Source organism: Podarcis vaucheri, assembly GCF_965113315.1.
Source record: "Podarcis vaucheri genome assembly, chromosome: 2".
NCBI lineage: Eukaryota > Metazoa > Chordata > Lepidosauria > Squamata > Lacertidae > Podarcis > Podarcis vaucheri.
This window is the reverse complement of record NC_138760.1, coordinates 34321173-34335415: the sequence shown is the minus strand read 5'-3', so window position 1 is coordinate 34335415 and position 14243 is coordinate 34321173. Positions and strand designations below refer to the sequence as shown.

The window sequence follows — 14243 nt, the reverse complement described above, 5'->3', positions numbered from 1 at the left end:
GACAGCCTGCCTCTTAAGGAACATAATTCTCCTATGGAGGAAGTGTGTGGGAGACAGAATGAGAGCAACATTTTCTTGCTATCATCGAACTCCGATTGTTTATTCTATCCAGGATTTCTTAAGAAGTTACACCTGACCTTTAAGGCGCCAGGGGGTGGGGGGAAGGAGACGGAATCCATGTTTTGATGCTATCGAAGGAGCAGCCTCTGTGTAGGTCTTTTTTTTTTTACAACCAATTACATATGTGCTAGTTGGATGATCATACATGTCAGGCATGACAGCGTTTGGCACCTCGCTCTGTTCCGCACCATTTAAGAACTGAAATCATCTGAAAACTAAAGCAGAACAGAAGCTTGCCCATCGCATTCAAGTGCTTCCTTTGTGGGCTCTCAGCTAGCGAGTGAGAAAGAATTCCAGAGGTCATCTAATCCAAGAATGGAGAACCTATTGCATCCAAAGTACCCCCTGCAGATTATGACCGGAGACCCAAAACAGCAACATATGCTTAGATTGCATGCACAATAACAGGGCCCCCAAGGACAACCAAAGTTGCAATAAATGTACTCAAAACCGCCTGTTGTTTTTGGAAAGGTTTATAATCCTTTGCAATGACTGCATGACACACAATTTTCCTTCCTTCAGCATACAGCCCCCAAAGAGCAACAGGTGCCCGTCAGGTCTCCAGGCCCTCGCTCCTCCCCACTTTCCAGCTAGTCTTTGCAACCCAGACCCTAGGCTAGCTGCAGAACATCAAATGCACTTTCAACATATCCATTTAATATTTACATTCAAGCAATTCATAATAATTGGAAGCTTATAGTTTAGACATTTCTAGTAGCAGCAGTTTCTATAATAGCTTGTTTAGCTTTAGATAATGATTATTATTATTAACTTTTTTTTTTTTGCACACTGAAAACAAGAATGCGTTGGACACAGTATCAAAAAATATATACCAGAGGAAAAAGGATGGTCCTGCAGTTTTATGAAAAGGAAAAGTGTGGGGGGGGGGTGGAACGAAAACCAGAAGTGGCTTTTAAAAAGGGACGAAAATGAAAATATTCTGATATAGCTTTTAATATATATATAATATATGTATTTAATATAATTATATATATATATAGGGCAAATCTAGGGAAACTCCATAAATCTAGTCTTTTCTTAATATTTCATTATATAAATACCTACAAATAAATATAATTGCGTGGCCCACCTTGGAGGGGAGGGGGGCTGCCTTCAGCTCAAACAATACATTTTCAGCAACACCACATACAAACGGGAGCAAGAACGACTCGACAAGTTAGCACTGTTAAAATATAATACTATGTAACTCTCCCGTCAAGTTAACTGGGAAGCTGCCACCCTGACTACCTCCTGGTGCACGAGGCCCAGGGAGGGTGGAGATGGCCCACCCCCCGGAGGAACCAACCAAGATGGAAGACCACCCTCTAGCGAAGGAGAATCGCCGCACCCCACCCTCCCTTCTTCTGGGGCGTGGCGGGGGGCGGGGGTCGTGGGCCACTTCTGATCTTGGGTGGGTGGCTCCATAGAGTTACTCTCTGGGCAGAACAATACCTTAGAGGAGGAGGAGGAGGAGGGATGAGGGGGTCATGTGTCAGGCTGCCCAGGGAGAGGGCCGAAGCCTGCGCCTCCTCACACTGTCACATATTCCTTAAAGGTCACAGTCAGGCAGTTCGCCGTCACATCCGTTATTATTATATTCCCAAAGAAAGGCTTGAACTCCTGCACGGGCTCCTCCTCCTCTTCTTCCTCTACCTCAAAGTGTTCCACCGATTTCGGAGGCTCTGGTGCGGGCGGGTCTGCCGGTGCCGGCAAAGTCTCTGGCTTAATGTGCACCAGGCCGGGCTCACTGTCCCCCCGCACCTTGACGCACCGCAAGTCTATGGGCTCGTCCAAGTCTGAGTCCAGCAGGATGACCTCGGGCTGGGAGGCGGGAAGCGCTCGGGCCTCTGGTCTCTCTGGGGTAGGAGGGCTGAGGCAAGTGGGGGCGCTGATGCTCCGGGAAGTGAGGCGCTTCTTGCCGCCCTCCTTGTCCCTGTGGGGTTCGGAGAGGCAGCGCTTGCGCGACCCACCGCAACTGGGCGAGAGGTTCAGCCCCACGCATGACGCAGCAGCAGCAGAGTTCTGTTCCTGCGGCCTGGAGTCCAGGGACCACGGGGAGAGGTTGGGCTTGGTGGTGAGCTGAAGGGGTTGCTGTTCAGGAATGGGGGGCTCTTTGCTAGAGGCTGCAGTCTTTTGGCAGTTGGTCCCATGCTCGGCAGGCATTTTACTTGCCTCTGCCCCCGGTTTCCCTTGGGGGTCGCTGCCCAGCCATCTCTCCGCCCCGGGCTTTTTCCACGACTCCTGCCTCTCCTCGGAGGCCCCCCTCTTAGCAGTCCTGTCCTCAGCCACCCGCTTCTTGGGCGCTTCTCCAGATTTGATCTTCACGGCCTGCATGCCGTTCTCCATGTACTTGCTCATGACAATCACAATGCGGCCGTTCTTGTTCTTGTTCTTGACGATCTTCATCTTGCCGCCTATTCCGTTGCTGGTCACGCCGTCCCGGGGAGGGGGCGGTGGGGGCGGTCCCGTGCCGCTGGAAAGGTTCTTCTCTGCGCCGTTCTTCCCTTCGGCACCCCCCAGGTTCTTCACAGGGTTCAGCAGGCTCTTGGCCGAGCCATGAGACCATTTGTCCATGTGGGACATCAAGGGGCTCTTGCTGTGGTCCAAGCAGGCCTGCCCTTGCTGAGGCTCCTTGCTGCTGGGCTGGTAGTGGGGCTCGTACATCTTGGGGTCAGGCTGGTAGTGGTGGTGCTTCTTGCTGTTCAGCTGGTAGTAGTATTTCCCTTTGCCGTGAGACTTGATGTTGCTCTCCTTGCCGTTGGGCTGGTACTGGTGGTGCTTCTTGCTGTTGAGTTCGTACTGGTGCTGCTGGCTTTTGCCAGAGCTGCCCAGGTCCAGCTTGGGCCTGTTCTCCACGGCAGGGTCTTGGAGGCCAGTGAGGACATTGGAACGGCGTGCAAAGGATGGCAGCTGCAAGGAGGAGCAGGGAGGGGGTGGGGAAAACAGTCCATTAAGGGCTTTGAAAGAGAGAGGAGGGCAGCACATTTTACAAGCCATATCGAAACAGATCCTATAAGAACCAGAACTTTTAACAGCAACAGTTTTTAAAGGATGCTCTAGACCAGTGTTCCCCAACCTTTGGCCTCCAGCTGTTTTTGGACTACAATTCCCATCATCCTTGACCACTGGTCTTGCTAGCGAGAGATGATTGGAGTTGTAGTCCAAAAACAGCTGGAGGCCCAAGGTTGGGGAACACTGCTCTAGACAAGCTGTTTTTGGACTACAAATCCCATCATCCTTGACCACTGGTCCTGCTAGCTAGGGATGATGGGAGTTGTAGTCCAAAAAAAGTTGCAAGGCCCAAGTTTGGGGAAAACCCTGTTTTAAATGCCTGGTCCAACAACCTCATCCCACCTTTCCCCTAACTGGCTGAGACAGGTGAAATTAGAGGCGACATTAATTTAGTCAATGGTCCTTTGGAGCACAAGGGGGAAAGGATGTCTAAGAAACGTATGTGGAAATGGGGGCAGGCTGGGGCAGGGACAACGCTGCTGTGAACAGCACTCCTTGGCTCTTGTTACATACTTCTTGCCAAGGCACAGGCATCTTGCATTGTAGGTCTCCGCAAGTGAAGCAGAAAGTGTATTTCACAGCCAACTGGGCTACCAAACACAGAATGCAAAGTGGAAGAGAACACCTAAGAATTCTCCTTCTGCTGATTCAAAGACTCCACCAATAAATCTCTTTTGCGGGAGACAGAGGGCTGTGTCATGGTCACCCACGACAGAGACCACATTTGCTGGGCCTTCTCAGAATATATTCCACACATGCTGGCAAAAGGACCTATGAAGTCACAGGATGGCCAGGGCTTCCTCTGCTATTTACAGTTAACAAGGTGTGTGTGCGTGCGTGTGTGTGTGTGTGTGTGTGTGTACAAACACGCCATCTCCCAGAGCATGATGAAACCAAGATGAAATTCTCTTCCCCTGGGAAAGGCACCAGACAAGGAAGCGGATATTTATTAATTAAACAAAAACAGAACAGGCGTTCAGAAAGCCTTTTAAAAAAATCAGCTTGCTCAGCAAGATTCCCATTTCAGGATTTGGTTAGATCTACTGTTACTGTCTTATCTCACTTTGAAAGTTAGGAGAGAAGGAAGCAGAGGAACTGATTGGATTTACCTGAACCACCAATGGCTTTGGTTTTGGTCCTCGTTTGCGGTACCCCATAAGTTGCTCCTGCCTCTCCCTGAAGAGATATAAAAATCAATAGCGATGCAATTAGGAAACCTCTCTTCCAACAACACACTAAAGAGAACAAGGGAGAGAAATGTGTCCTTTACCGTGCAGGTTAACCGTGAACACAAGATTAAGGCTGCAATCCTAAGCACTCTTACTTGGGAGTAAGCCACACTGAGCACAGTGGGACTTCTAAGTAAGGAATCTCAGAGCTAGGCAGCATTTTTACTGCAGAGCAGCGGCAGCAGCAGGAGGCTACAGCACTAAAGGCAACAAGACAAAATGCTAAAAGGTCACGGGAATTAACACAAGCCAGCAAGCACTGCTGCCTCAAGCCCCTACAGGGTATCAGTTATTCCAGCGGAGAGGGACGAAATGCACAGACAAGCAAAGGGTGGGAGAAAATTTCACACACCACCTAAAAAAAACACCTTTCATGCTTTGTACATGTAAATGCTAAGGCAGAGTAACAAGTGGAAGAACAAGTTAAAAATCAATAACCCAGAATACACAGAGTAACCCAATATGGGCATAAGAAACACTCCCTCCAAATTAGTATGCAACCCTGCACACTTTCCAGGGAATGAGCTCCACCGAATTCAGTCGGATTTACTCTTGAATATACATGTATAGGATTGCAGTTAGTGCAATGCATGAAAATGCCCTGCATCTCTATCCCCAATAAATTATCAAGATCGAGGAATTCACAGACAAGTAAATAAATAAAAATCTAGTTCTCATGGAGACCAGCATTTTCCGCAACCGTGCAAAAAGGCATAGAAACGCAATAGCTTTTGAAACCAGCCAATCTGATATTTTGCAACAAAACAAGTCATTGAATTACTACGGCCAAGTCTCTCAGGGGGCCATTTTAGCACTTTAAATGGGGCTGAAACATATCTTTTCCGAGGCTGCTTTATCTTGGTTTGCCAACTAACCCACCATTTTGGTAGAAGTTTTAATTTTAAAATGTCAAAACAAATACAGATGCTGTAATTCTAAGAACATTTGGGAGAAAGCAAGTCCTATGTAGATGACAATCCAATCCTATCAATGACTATTCAAAAGTAGGTTTCCTCTAGTTTGATGGGGCTTATTCCAAGAAAAGTAAAATCACACTCTAAGTTGAGTTAATTTCCAACGAAACACACCTAAGGTTTTGCTTACAGCTAGGTCATAAAAACTCACAGAAAACCATGGGGAAGGGGCTTACTTCTGAATAAACATGGTTAGGAGAACCTGGGTGGAAACAATGACTGCTGACTTTTAAGCTTTTCTTTCTGCTCACACTCCCCTCCCTGCCACAGGAGACATTCTTTACTGGATCCCTTTTTGCTTATCTTAAGAAACCACCCATAAAATTAGCAGTCTGCAAGGAGAGTGTAAAAGGTAAAGGTAAAGGTACCCCTGCCCGAACGGGCCAGTCTTGACAGACTCTGGGGTTTGTGCGCCCATCTCACATCTATTGGCCGGGGGCCAGCGCTGTCCGAAGACACTTCCGGGTCACGTGGCCAGCGTGACAACGCTGCTCTGGCGAGCCAGAGCCGCACACGGAACGCCGTTTACCTTCCCGCTGGTAAGCGGTACCTATTTATCTACTTGCCCCCGGGGGTGCTTTCGAACTGCTAGGTGGGCAGGCGCTGGGACCGAGCAGCGGGAGCGCACCCCGCCGCGGGGATTCGAACCGCCGACCTTTCGATCGGCAAGCCCTAGGCGCTGAGGCTTTAGCCCACAGCGCCACCCGCGTCCCTAAGGAGAGTGTAGAAAGGTGCAAATGTGCACTGGCAGTTAAGGGAGATCTTGTGTAATGGCAAAAACATCTGGGTGCTGACAGCAAATCCTAAACAAAGCACATCCCAGGGGGGAAGTCCAGGCAAGTCCCCACCCTCCTTGCACTCAGTCCCCCCACGCTGTAGGTGTTTGGGTAACCAGCAGCCAACGTCCCACCCATCCCACGCACTGCCTGCAGAGGAGATGGGAGTCACGAAACCAAACACACACAACGCGGCAGGAAAGCAGGAACTGCCCAGGATGCTAATCACCTCATTAGGATTCACATAATGCGCCCCTTCCCCCCACCGCTGCCTCGGAGGCCACTCATGGACTGAAGAGGGGAGAACGTGCTCCAGGCGCCTGAACCGCGAAGTAACCAAATTATCGATCGAACGCGGGAAAGGGAGGGGGCGGAGCCCGAGGAGGTGCCGCCCCCACCAGGGGCTGGCCGGAGCGGAGCAGGGGCAATGCAAAGCCTGCAACTAGCGCTCTTTCCAAGGTGTGCAGTTCAGGCACCTGGAGAAGCAACCTCTCTTTCTCCGCCGCCCCCCATATCCTGCAAGGCCCAGAGTCCTCAAGCTTAGGGCAGCTTGGCAAACGCACCGAGGGGTGACTGTGGTGTGTGGGGGGGATTGCAAGTGCCTCTCCCCAACGTCGCCTCCTATTCCCCAAGTTTGCGCCAAAATCCTAAGGGAAACGAGTCGCACGCAAAAAGGTAAGCGTATGGCAGCAGCGCCGTATGCACTGGGATCGACCCAATCTCCCGCTGAGGCAGCCAAGGCTCGACGAGAGCTGCATTTTGCAGCCACACAAGCCACACACACACGACGAGGGAGGGGCTCTCTGCGAGAGTTTCCGCAGCAGCGATTCTCCCCAGGCAGGCTCTCAGAAAATGCCAAGCGCAAAAGCGGCCGAGCTGGCAAGCAGCGCGCACACCCGCCGCCTCTCCCTTCCGTCACGTGCCAGCAGCAGCACCACCTTGCAACGACCGAGGCGAGGCAACTCGAGCGTCGTCCGGAAAGGAAGTCCCTGCGCTGCAGCGGCGAAGGGGTTAAAGCGGAGTTCCGTCACGCGCAGCGCCGCTTGCACAAGGCTGCCACGCTCCCTGCGACCTGTGCTACTGCAGCAGCAGCAGCAAAGGAAAGGTCCTCGGCACTCCGCGGCCCACCCCGGGACTACCCACCTCCCGCGCAAAAGCAGTGGCTGTTTCTAGGCTCCCCGCTCGTCCACCGAAAATGGATCTGGTTGTACAGTTCCTGACACGGACAGACAGGCAGAAAGACAGACATCCCCTTTGCTCCATAAGCTCTCACCTGTTCTGAAAGGCGATTAAGAGCCTGGGATCCAGGATGTTTTCCTCCGGCTCCCACGTGTTATACCTTGCAAAGGAAATGAAAGGAGGTTATTTATTTATTTATTTCAAATGCACACCACTTAGCTATATAGTACAATAATTCACATTTGTAGTTCTCGATGGGAGCTCTTAAAACCACACACACACCCCAAGTTGCATGTTAAGGGGCCATTTTAGAGACTGGCCAAGTTAGCCGCCGCCCCCCTCCGGCTTCCCAAGACAGATTTCAAAGTGCGCATTCAGGACTCCAGCCGCTACAGGGAACTGGGGGATGGGCGGAGGGGCTGCAGACTGGGCGGGCGGAGCAGAGAATCTTGTTTATTTAGCGCGGTTATTATTCCGGAGGAATGCCATGCATGCGGCGGCGGGCCAAAAGCCCACCCCCCCTTTCCAAATCTGCCCCCTCCGCCGTCTCGGCATCCTACCCAGTTCCAGCGCCTTTCCCGCCCCCTCCTCGCAGGCTCTGTCATCCAGACCCCACGGAGCTTCCCAGCTCCCGCACGTCTCCTCTGATCCAGCAGAAGTAGCAGCACGGACCGAGGGACGGTCAAGTTCAATCGCAGTCCCCTCCCAGCCAGTAAGGCAGCACCCTGGTGACAGTGACTGGGCACCTTCCTCCCGGGGCTCTCTCCCTCTCGGGCTAGATTCGAGGATTTAAATCGGGTCCTATTCAATGCATTATTTATTTATTTGTAGGGGGTTCTCCCCCTCCTTCTCTCGCCCTCCCTTCTCTCCTCGATCTCGGGTCTGCTCGGTTCTGCAATATGGAGCCTGCTTTCCAAAGGAGCCATTTTCTGCAACTGCTGAACATCAGTCGCCGCCTTTGCCTTCTCTCTCTCTCTGAAGCTGCTGGCTCTGCACCGCTTTGCCTCGTTTCTCTACGCTGCCCCCCCCCAAATTGCATGCACTCCCCCCTCCTTTTTATGCATGCGTTAAAAAAAAACAACAAAACCGAGGCATTTTCCGGATTGCTGGAGCATGCAAGCGGAGTGCGTTAGCAGGCAGGCAGGCAAGCCAGTACTCTGCAGCCCGCTGGAAGGTTCCCCCGTCGCCCTTCCCCAGGACTTACTTGGAGGACCATCCTCTCCATTTGACCAGATACTCCACTCGGCCCTGCAAATAAAATAAGGGGAGGGGGGAGGAATAAAAGACGTCAGTCTCCGAAAGATCCCCTCCGCCACGCAGTCTGCAGACCAGCAGCCCTCCCCTCTCCGCCCTCCACCCTGGAGCTGCAAGGACCGTCGCTCGCTCACCTTCCGGATACGCTTCTTTTCGATGCTTTCCACCGCAAAGACATGCTCGCCCACCGTCGGCAGCTCCATTTTGGGTAGGGGGGGGCTGGGTGGGTGGAGGAGGGGAGCGTGAGATCGGGCGGGGGGGGAACCCTAGGGCTGGGGTGTCTTGCAGTCAGACAGCGCTCTCCGGCTCTCTCCGCTCGCTTCGCCTTCCCAGACAACTGAGCTCCAGCCTCTTGCAGCAGCGCAACTCATGCAAATCATCGCAAGGACGTCACGGGGGGGGGCGGGGAGCTCGCTGCCTGTCAAAGATAAAAGCGGCCCGGGGATTGGCTCGGCGCCGTCGAGGGGCGGGAAAAGCGGGGGAGGGGAAACGGAGAGAATGTTAGGGAGGCGGAGGAGAAGGGGTTTCGATTTAATCCCCCCCTTGCATGCAGGCGGTGTGTGAGAGTAAGGGAGGGGGAAGGGTCGACTGCTCCATTGCTCAGCAATCTACCCTAGTCAGCCCCCCCAGCTAAAATTTCGAAATCCGCCCGTGTAAAAAAAAGTCTTTAGGGTGGTAATCAGTCTCTCTGGATAGCATCACTGCAGGGGCAACTGTGCCCTTTGGCAAAGTCTTATGCAGGGAAGGAACCATTTTCGGGGACCAAACCGGAGGACTGAGGAGTTGCAAAGTAGCAACCCCCCAAAAAAAACACCTTATTGATTTTTCTCACGGCTTCGTAGCGTCAGAAGCGTAGGGGCTGATCCGCAAAGTTTTCCATTTATTTGCTGTGGGGTTTGTTCTGCAATGGGGTGAGGGTGGGGGAATGACCTTTTTTAACATGACGGAACAAGCTTTAGATTAAAGGGGACCCGGCAAAGTCTATATCTGGGAGAGAAGGGCAACCGGGGGCAACGCGGTGGTGGGTGGGCGAGGTTTCAGCCACGTCAAACGTCAAATAAGATGAGCAGGTCCACTCCGGCCCTCGGGCAGCCTAGTCTCGCGACAGAAAAGTACGGTAGCTTCTCCCTGGAGAAGGAATAGCTTCTCCCGGTTTACCGGATTTAAATTCTGATCTTGGATCCCAGTCAGTCAATCCTTTAAAAATAAAATAAAAACTGCCCTTTTCGAGATGGTCACCTAAGGCTTCTACTAAAGCTTTAGGAACCTTCAGTCTCTTTATGCTGCGCGCATAAGGGCAGAAGTTGAACAATAAAAAAGGCAATGGAAACCTTCGCTGGAGTGGCAGGTGAGCGGGAGGAGCTGTGGGGGCGGAGAAAGTGCAGGGCACCCCCCCCCCGAAAGCTGCCAGCGAGCTGGGGTTGGGGCGCGTGCGAGCCCTCTGCTCTGAACCCCAGTGGGAGACTTTGGGGGAGCTCTGCAGCATGTAACCCTCGTGGCATGATGTAAACGGGGGAGGCGATGGGAGCTGGCCAGCTCTTGTTGGAATGGGGCGACGTGGAAGATGAGAAGTGGAGAACTTCAGAAGATGTGGACACACAGAGACAGAAAGACGGAGAGAGAAGCAAGTCTTGCAACAGAGGCAGACCCGCTGCCCAGATCCCGAAAAACTTCAGTGGATGGGGGTGGGGAAGCTTTGCGGGGCACAAGATTATATTCCCCAAGTGTATGGGAAAGGGGCGAATCCCCCTTGTCAGTCGCCCCACAAGGTGGGCGGGAGAGAGAGGGCACCTTTTTCGGAAACTAGAGCCCCAGCCCGATTGGTGCGATCGTGGCTTCCACCGGGAGAGTTTACTAGAGGCTGGACAGTTCCCCTCCTAACCGGAGCTCACACACGTGCGCAAAGTTGCCCAGTTTTTTAAAAAAGTTTTTTTTTTTTGGGAGGGGCGGTTTCATGAGAAGGCGATCGACCCATTTGCCCCGCAGTGTCGTGCGCCCTAGGGGAGTACCAGGTTTATTGTGGCGCGATGAGTTGGTGGCTTTCTTTTTTTCGGGAACAGTCGATTTAATCAGCTGGCTTATATATATATATATAGCCCCCCGGCTGTAATTCCAGCAGAGATCTTTTGCTGCCCCCCCCTTAATGGGGCTCGGCGTGGGCTAAGCGATGTTACGGCAGAAAAACGCCACACACCTCTGTCCACACGCGACCGAGGTTCTGGGAGCTCATCGGGTCTGAGAAGAAGCGGATTAATCTCAGCAAAGGGGAGCATTTACCACACTGATGGAATCGTCCTTCTCTCGCAGCCAATTGCGCGAGATGTTGCTGGAAACCGGAGCACCGGGGACGCGCTGGCGCTAAACTAGTGGGGGAGGGAGGGGAAGGGGATGCCTGGCTTTCTACGATCTCCCAAATCTGCTCTGGCCAAACGGGTCCTTCGGATGACACAGACAGAGGAGGATGCGCAAGCAGCCAGCTAGCCGGTGTATTCAGCACACCGTGGAAAGATGGTCGACCCAGATCGTTTTTTATTAATTAACCAGCAATAACCTTTCATTAAAAAAAAGAATCAGAGGAAGGCGGGCCCTTAGAACTGTACATCAAGCCCTCTTCTCTCCACGCCCCCCTTCCTCTCCCTATATTTTCCACGTGCTGTTAGCTGGTGTGTTTTTTTTAAGCAGCAAGTGAGCAATCTCATCTTCTCTCAGTTGCCCGCCAGTGCGCCCCCTACTGATGTCTGCGGGAATTTAGCGCCGCTTCAACCGAGCGGAATCTGCGAACTGCCCTGGAGGCGAGGAGCCCGATCCGCGGATCAGGAAATGGGGGGGGGGGGGAGTTTGCATTTTCTGCATTTGGACAATACAAAAAATGCAATCTATGCGCTACAGTTGATCCTATGGGTGCGGAGGCGGATACTGCATTCATAGGGACCTGCAAGATCCTATCCTGCTACTTTGCACTAATCCAGAAGAGCTATCGCCTCTTGTTTCTGTACTGATCGGGGATTAGACTTTTCCTTTTCCACATACTATCCAACATACTAATGCTATCCAATTACTATTCCACATACTACCAAGTGGGAAAAACCAGACCTCTTACATCACTTTATACCTGTGAACACTAAATTGTAGTTAGGATGTTTGAAATGGTTGATCCGGATCAAGAGTTCTTCGCAATACATTATTGGATTACGCGCCATTTTAAAAGCTGGGCGTGTGAGCTCTTTAAAAAGTAGGACATAATTCGGTAGGTCTGCTGCTGCTGGTGGTGGTGTTCTGGATCATTTTAGGATCCTCGGTTCTGCTGCTGAAGTGATTTTACCCAGTTTGAAAAGGGGTTGGGGGCTGTCAAATACCGTAGGTAGAAGAAGGAAAGAAGCTGTTTGACCAAGTGGAACATTCCTGTCTCAGCCTGAAACCAAAGACACAGCGGAGAGAGAGAGAGAGATTGGGAAGGAAAGAAAACAATTGACTCGGTGTAAGGATTGTAGCAGAGAGAATGCGCAAAACACCCACGCTCAAATCCCGCGTTACAGCACCTCCAGAGCAAAATCGAATGAGGGACAGAGACAGACTCTAAACAAACGGGTTGTCCCCCGATTTTGCAGCGTTTGCCTCGTTAGAGCCCAAATTCCCTACCTTGCTCCTTTCCCAAAAACTTCATTCCACTCCGTTTATCCCACCTGGAATGAGTTTTCATTGGAGAGGCACTAGGGAATAGTTAGGAGAGAAACGGACGAATGACTTCCCCGCTTCTCCCATCCGCTTCCAATCGAAGCCCCACCGGACGCTGGCATTGTGTCATAACGACACACGGCATGACGCAATAAAACACAACGACCCTGAAGCTGGGAGAAGCAGCCTGCGGGTGGCCTGAAGAGGGAAGCCAATAGAACCGCACAGAAGAGGGGAAAGAGGATTAAACAACCTGGAGACAGTGAATAACAACCATGGAAAAGTTCGGGGGTTGTGTATTTTAAAAGCTGCGATAAACACACACCGGAAAAGAGATGGTCGTCTGGAACGTGGTTTGCCAAGTACTGACGCCTTAAGGGTCTTTGAGAGTTGGCTAGAAGGGGGAATTTCTCCAGGTGCAGCTTCTCCTGCCACAAAGCACTGCAGTGACAGGAAAACTTGACCCTCTGAAAGATGCAGATGCTCTCCTGGCTCAGGATCACCTGGCAATAATAGCTTAAGCAGAGGGGTTGTGAAATAGCAGCTGTGGCATCTGCAGCAAGTTGATATTATTATTAATTTGTATACCGCTTTTATGCCCAAAGGGCAGTTGGCTGCATCAATTTCTGGCTTTCTATGTTAGCCTGCGGAGGAAGAGTTTAGGATCCAGCGCGTTTTCTTTCCGTCCCCATTCCCCGCCCCCAATGTCACCAATAAAGCAGTTTCCTGGGCAGGCGGGGAGATCTCTGCCTGAAGCCCCCCAGTGGGGCTACGAACTCCATTCTGCCGCTTCTCACCTGTATGTGGAAATAGACAGGAAAACGGAAAGCTCACAACTAAAATCCCAAGGTCCCAAGAACGAAATGCCCTGCCACCTGATCGTGCCAGGAATACATTACACGGACATCTAAAATCAGCCAGGAGAATTGCAGTTACCAATCGTTCTCTCACTCACGCATATACACACACAGCGTCAGCAAACGGGCGCCTGGCTCTTTAAGGGGATATTATTACATTCAAAGGGGCCGCACAAACAAACTCTCCTCTCGACCTGTCTCTAAAGTGTCCGCTGGATTCCTTTAATCCGGGCTGTTGAGGAAGTGAGGACCAAGTCCTAAACTGCGAACCAGGAATACCGAGCGAACCATTTTAGACACCAGGATCTGACTTGCACTAGCCACTCCTGCTGCTGCGCTGAATTTTGAAGCAACCGATTGTAACCCGGGTGGTGGTGGGGAAGTCGGTTGGGCATTAGGTCGGTTGTAGGTTAACTTTGAGGAAGCCGGGCAGCGGATGGAGCCGACCTCCAGGATGGAAGCTGCGGGCTTGATTCTGTTGAACTCCCCCGGCACCTCCTTGGGGAGCAGTCCTTCGCTGCAAAGGCGTCTTTCCTGGAAGTGATTTGGGCCGGGGAAAGAAGAACCCACTTAATAGGTCAGGAATCTATTTTGGATTAAAAAGGGCGGAGGCATTCATTCATTCATTATAAACCCCAGGAAGTCTCGCCGGCCCACAGGGTTTTGGGTGTTCCAAAGCAGCTCCCTTTTTTAAAACTTGGGGGGGGGGGTGTTGAAATGAGTTAGGAAACGAACCCGAGGCGATCTCGAAGCTTTCCAGGAATTTCCGTGAGGACTCTGGAATCCCAGGATCATCTCCAAAAAAAAAAAAAATAAAAAAATCTTAAAGTGGTAAAGAATTTACGCGTTGGGAGGAGGCGAAAGAAGAGGAGGAAAAGGGAGAAATCCCCGTGCGTGTGGCTCGAAACGGTGCTATTAATATTTCCTTTTCCAGCGGCGCTCCTCGCCCTTCCGGAGCGGAAAGAGTTAAGCGTTTCCGTATGCAAATGAGGCCGGAGTTGGCAGCCACGTGTGTCGCTCGCGAGGGGGAGGAAAGCGAACGCCGATGGCTCGCTGCGCGCTCGGGTTCTGCAGGCGCCCGCTGGGACCAGGAGCGGCCGAGCAGCGGACTGGCGGTGGCGGGGAAGGGCCGCGGGTCCCTCGCTTGTCTCCGCAGCGTGGAAGGCT

The 14243-nt window shown here is 51.9% G+C and overlaps 1 protein-coding gene across 2 annotated transcripts; it reads right to left on the bottom strand.

The window, feature by feature from the left end:
* Positions 1 to 577: 577 nt before the first annotated feature.
* CBX4 (chromobox 4) lies at positions 578 to 12331 on the bottom strand. 2 transcript variants are annotated; one of them, XM_082210947.1, is made up of 6 exons: positions 12184 to 12319; positions 8679 to 8962; positions 8495 to 8538; positions 7385 to 7450; positions 4242 to 4308; positions 578 to 3030 (listed from the first exon to the last, which is right to left on the bottom strand). In XM_082210947.1, exons 2-6 carry the CDS (start codon positions 8745 to 8747, stop codon positions 1651 to 1653), a joined length of 1626 nt encoding a protein of 541 aa, XP_082067073.1. In that variant the 5' UTR covers positions 8748 to 8962; positions 12184 to 12319; the 3' UTR covers positions 578 to 1650. The 2 variants fall into 2 exon arrangements, with proteins under 2 accessions (XP_082067073.1, XP_082067074.1); XM_082210948.1 differs by lacking the exon at positions 8679 to 8962 and having other exon boundaries at positions 12184 to 12331.
* Positions 12332 to 14243: the final 1912 nt, after the last annotated feature.

Bases quoted from the DNA above. Each gene is read 5' to 3' on its own strand.
- CBX4 (XM_082210947.1), bottom strand. From the start codon at position 8,747: ATGGAGCTGCCGACGGTGGGCGAGCATGTCTTTGCGGTGGAAAGCATC. The intron at 4,309-7,384 runs GTGAGAGCTTAT...ATATCTCTTCAG, and splicing joins TTAATCGCCTTTCAGAACAG to GGAGAGGCAGGAGCAACTTA. The intron at 3,031-4,241 runs GTAAATCCAATC...TCCTCCTTGCAG, and splicing joins CAAAGCCATTGGTGGTTCAG to CTGCCATCCTTTGCACGCCG.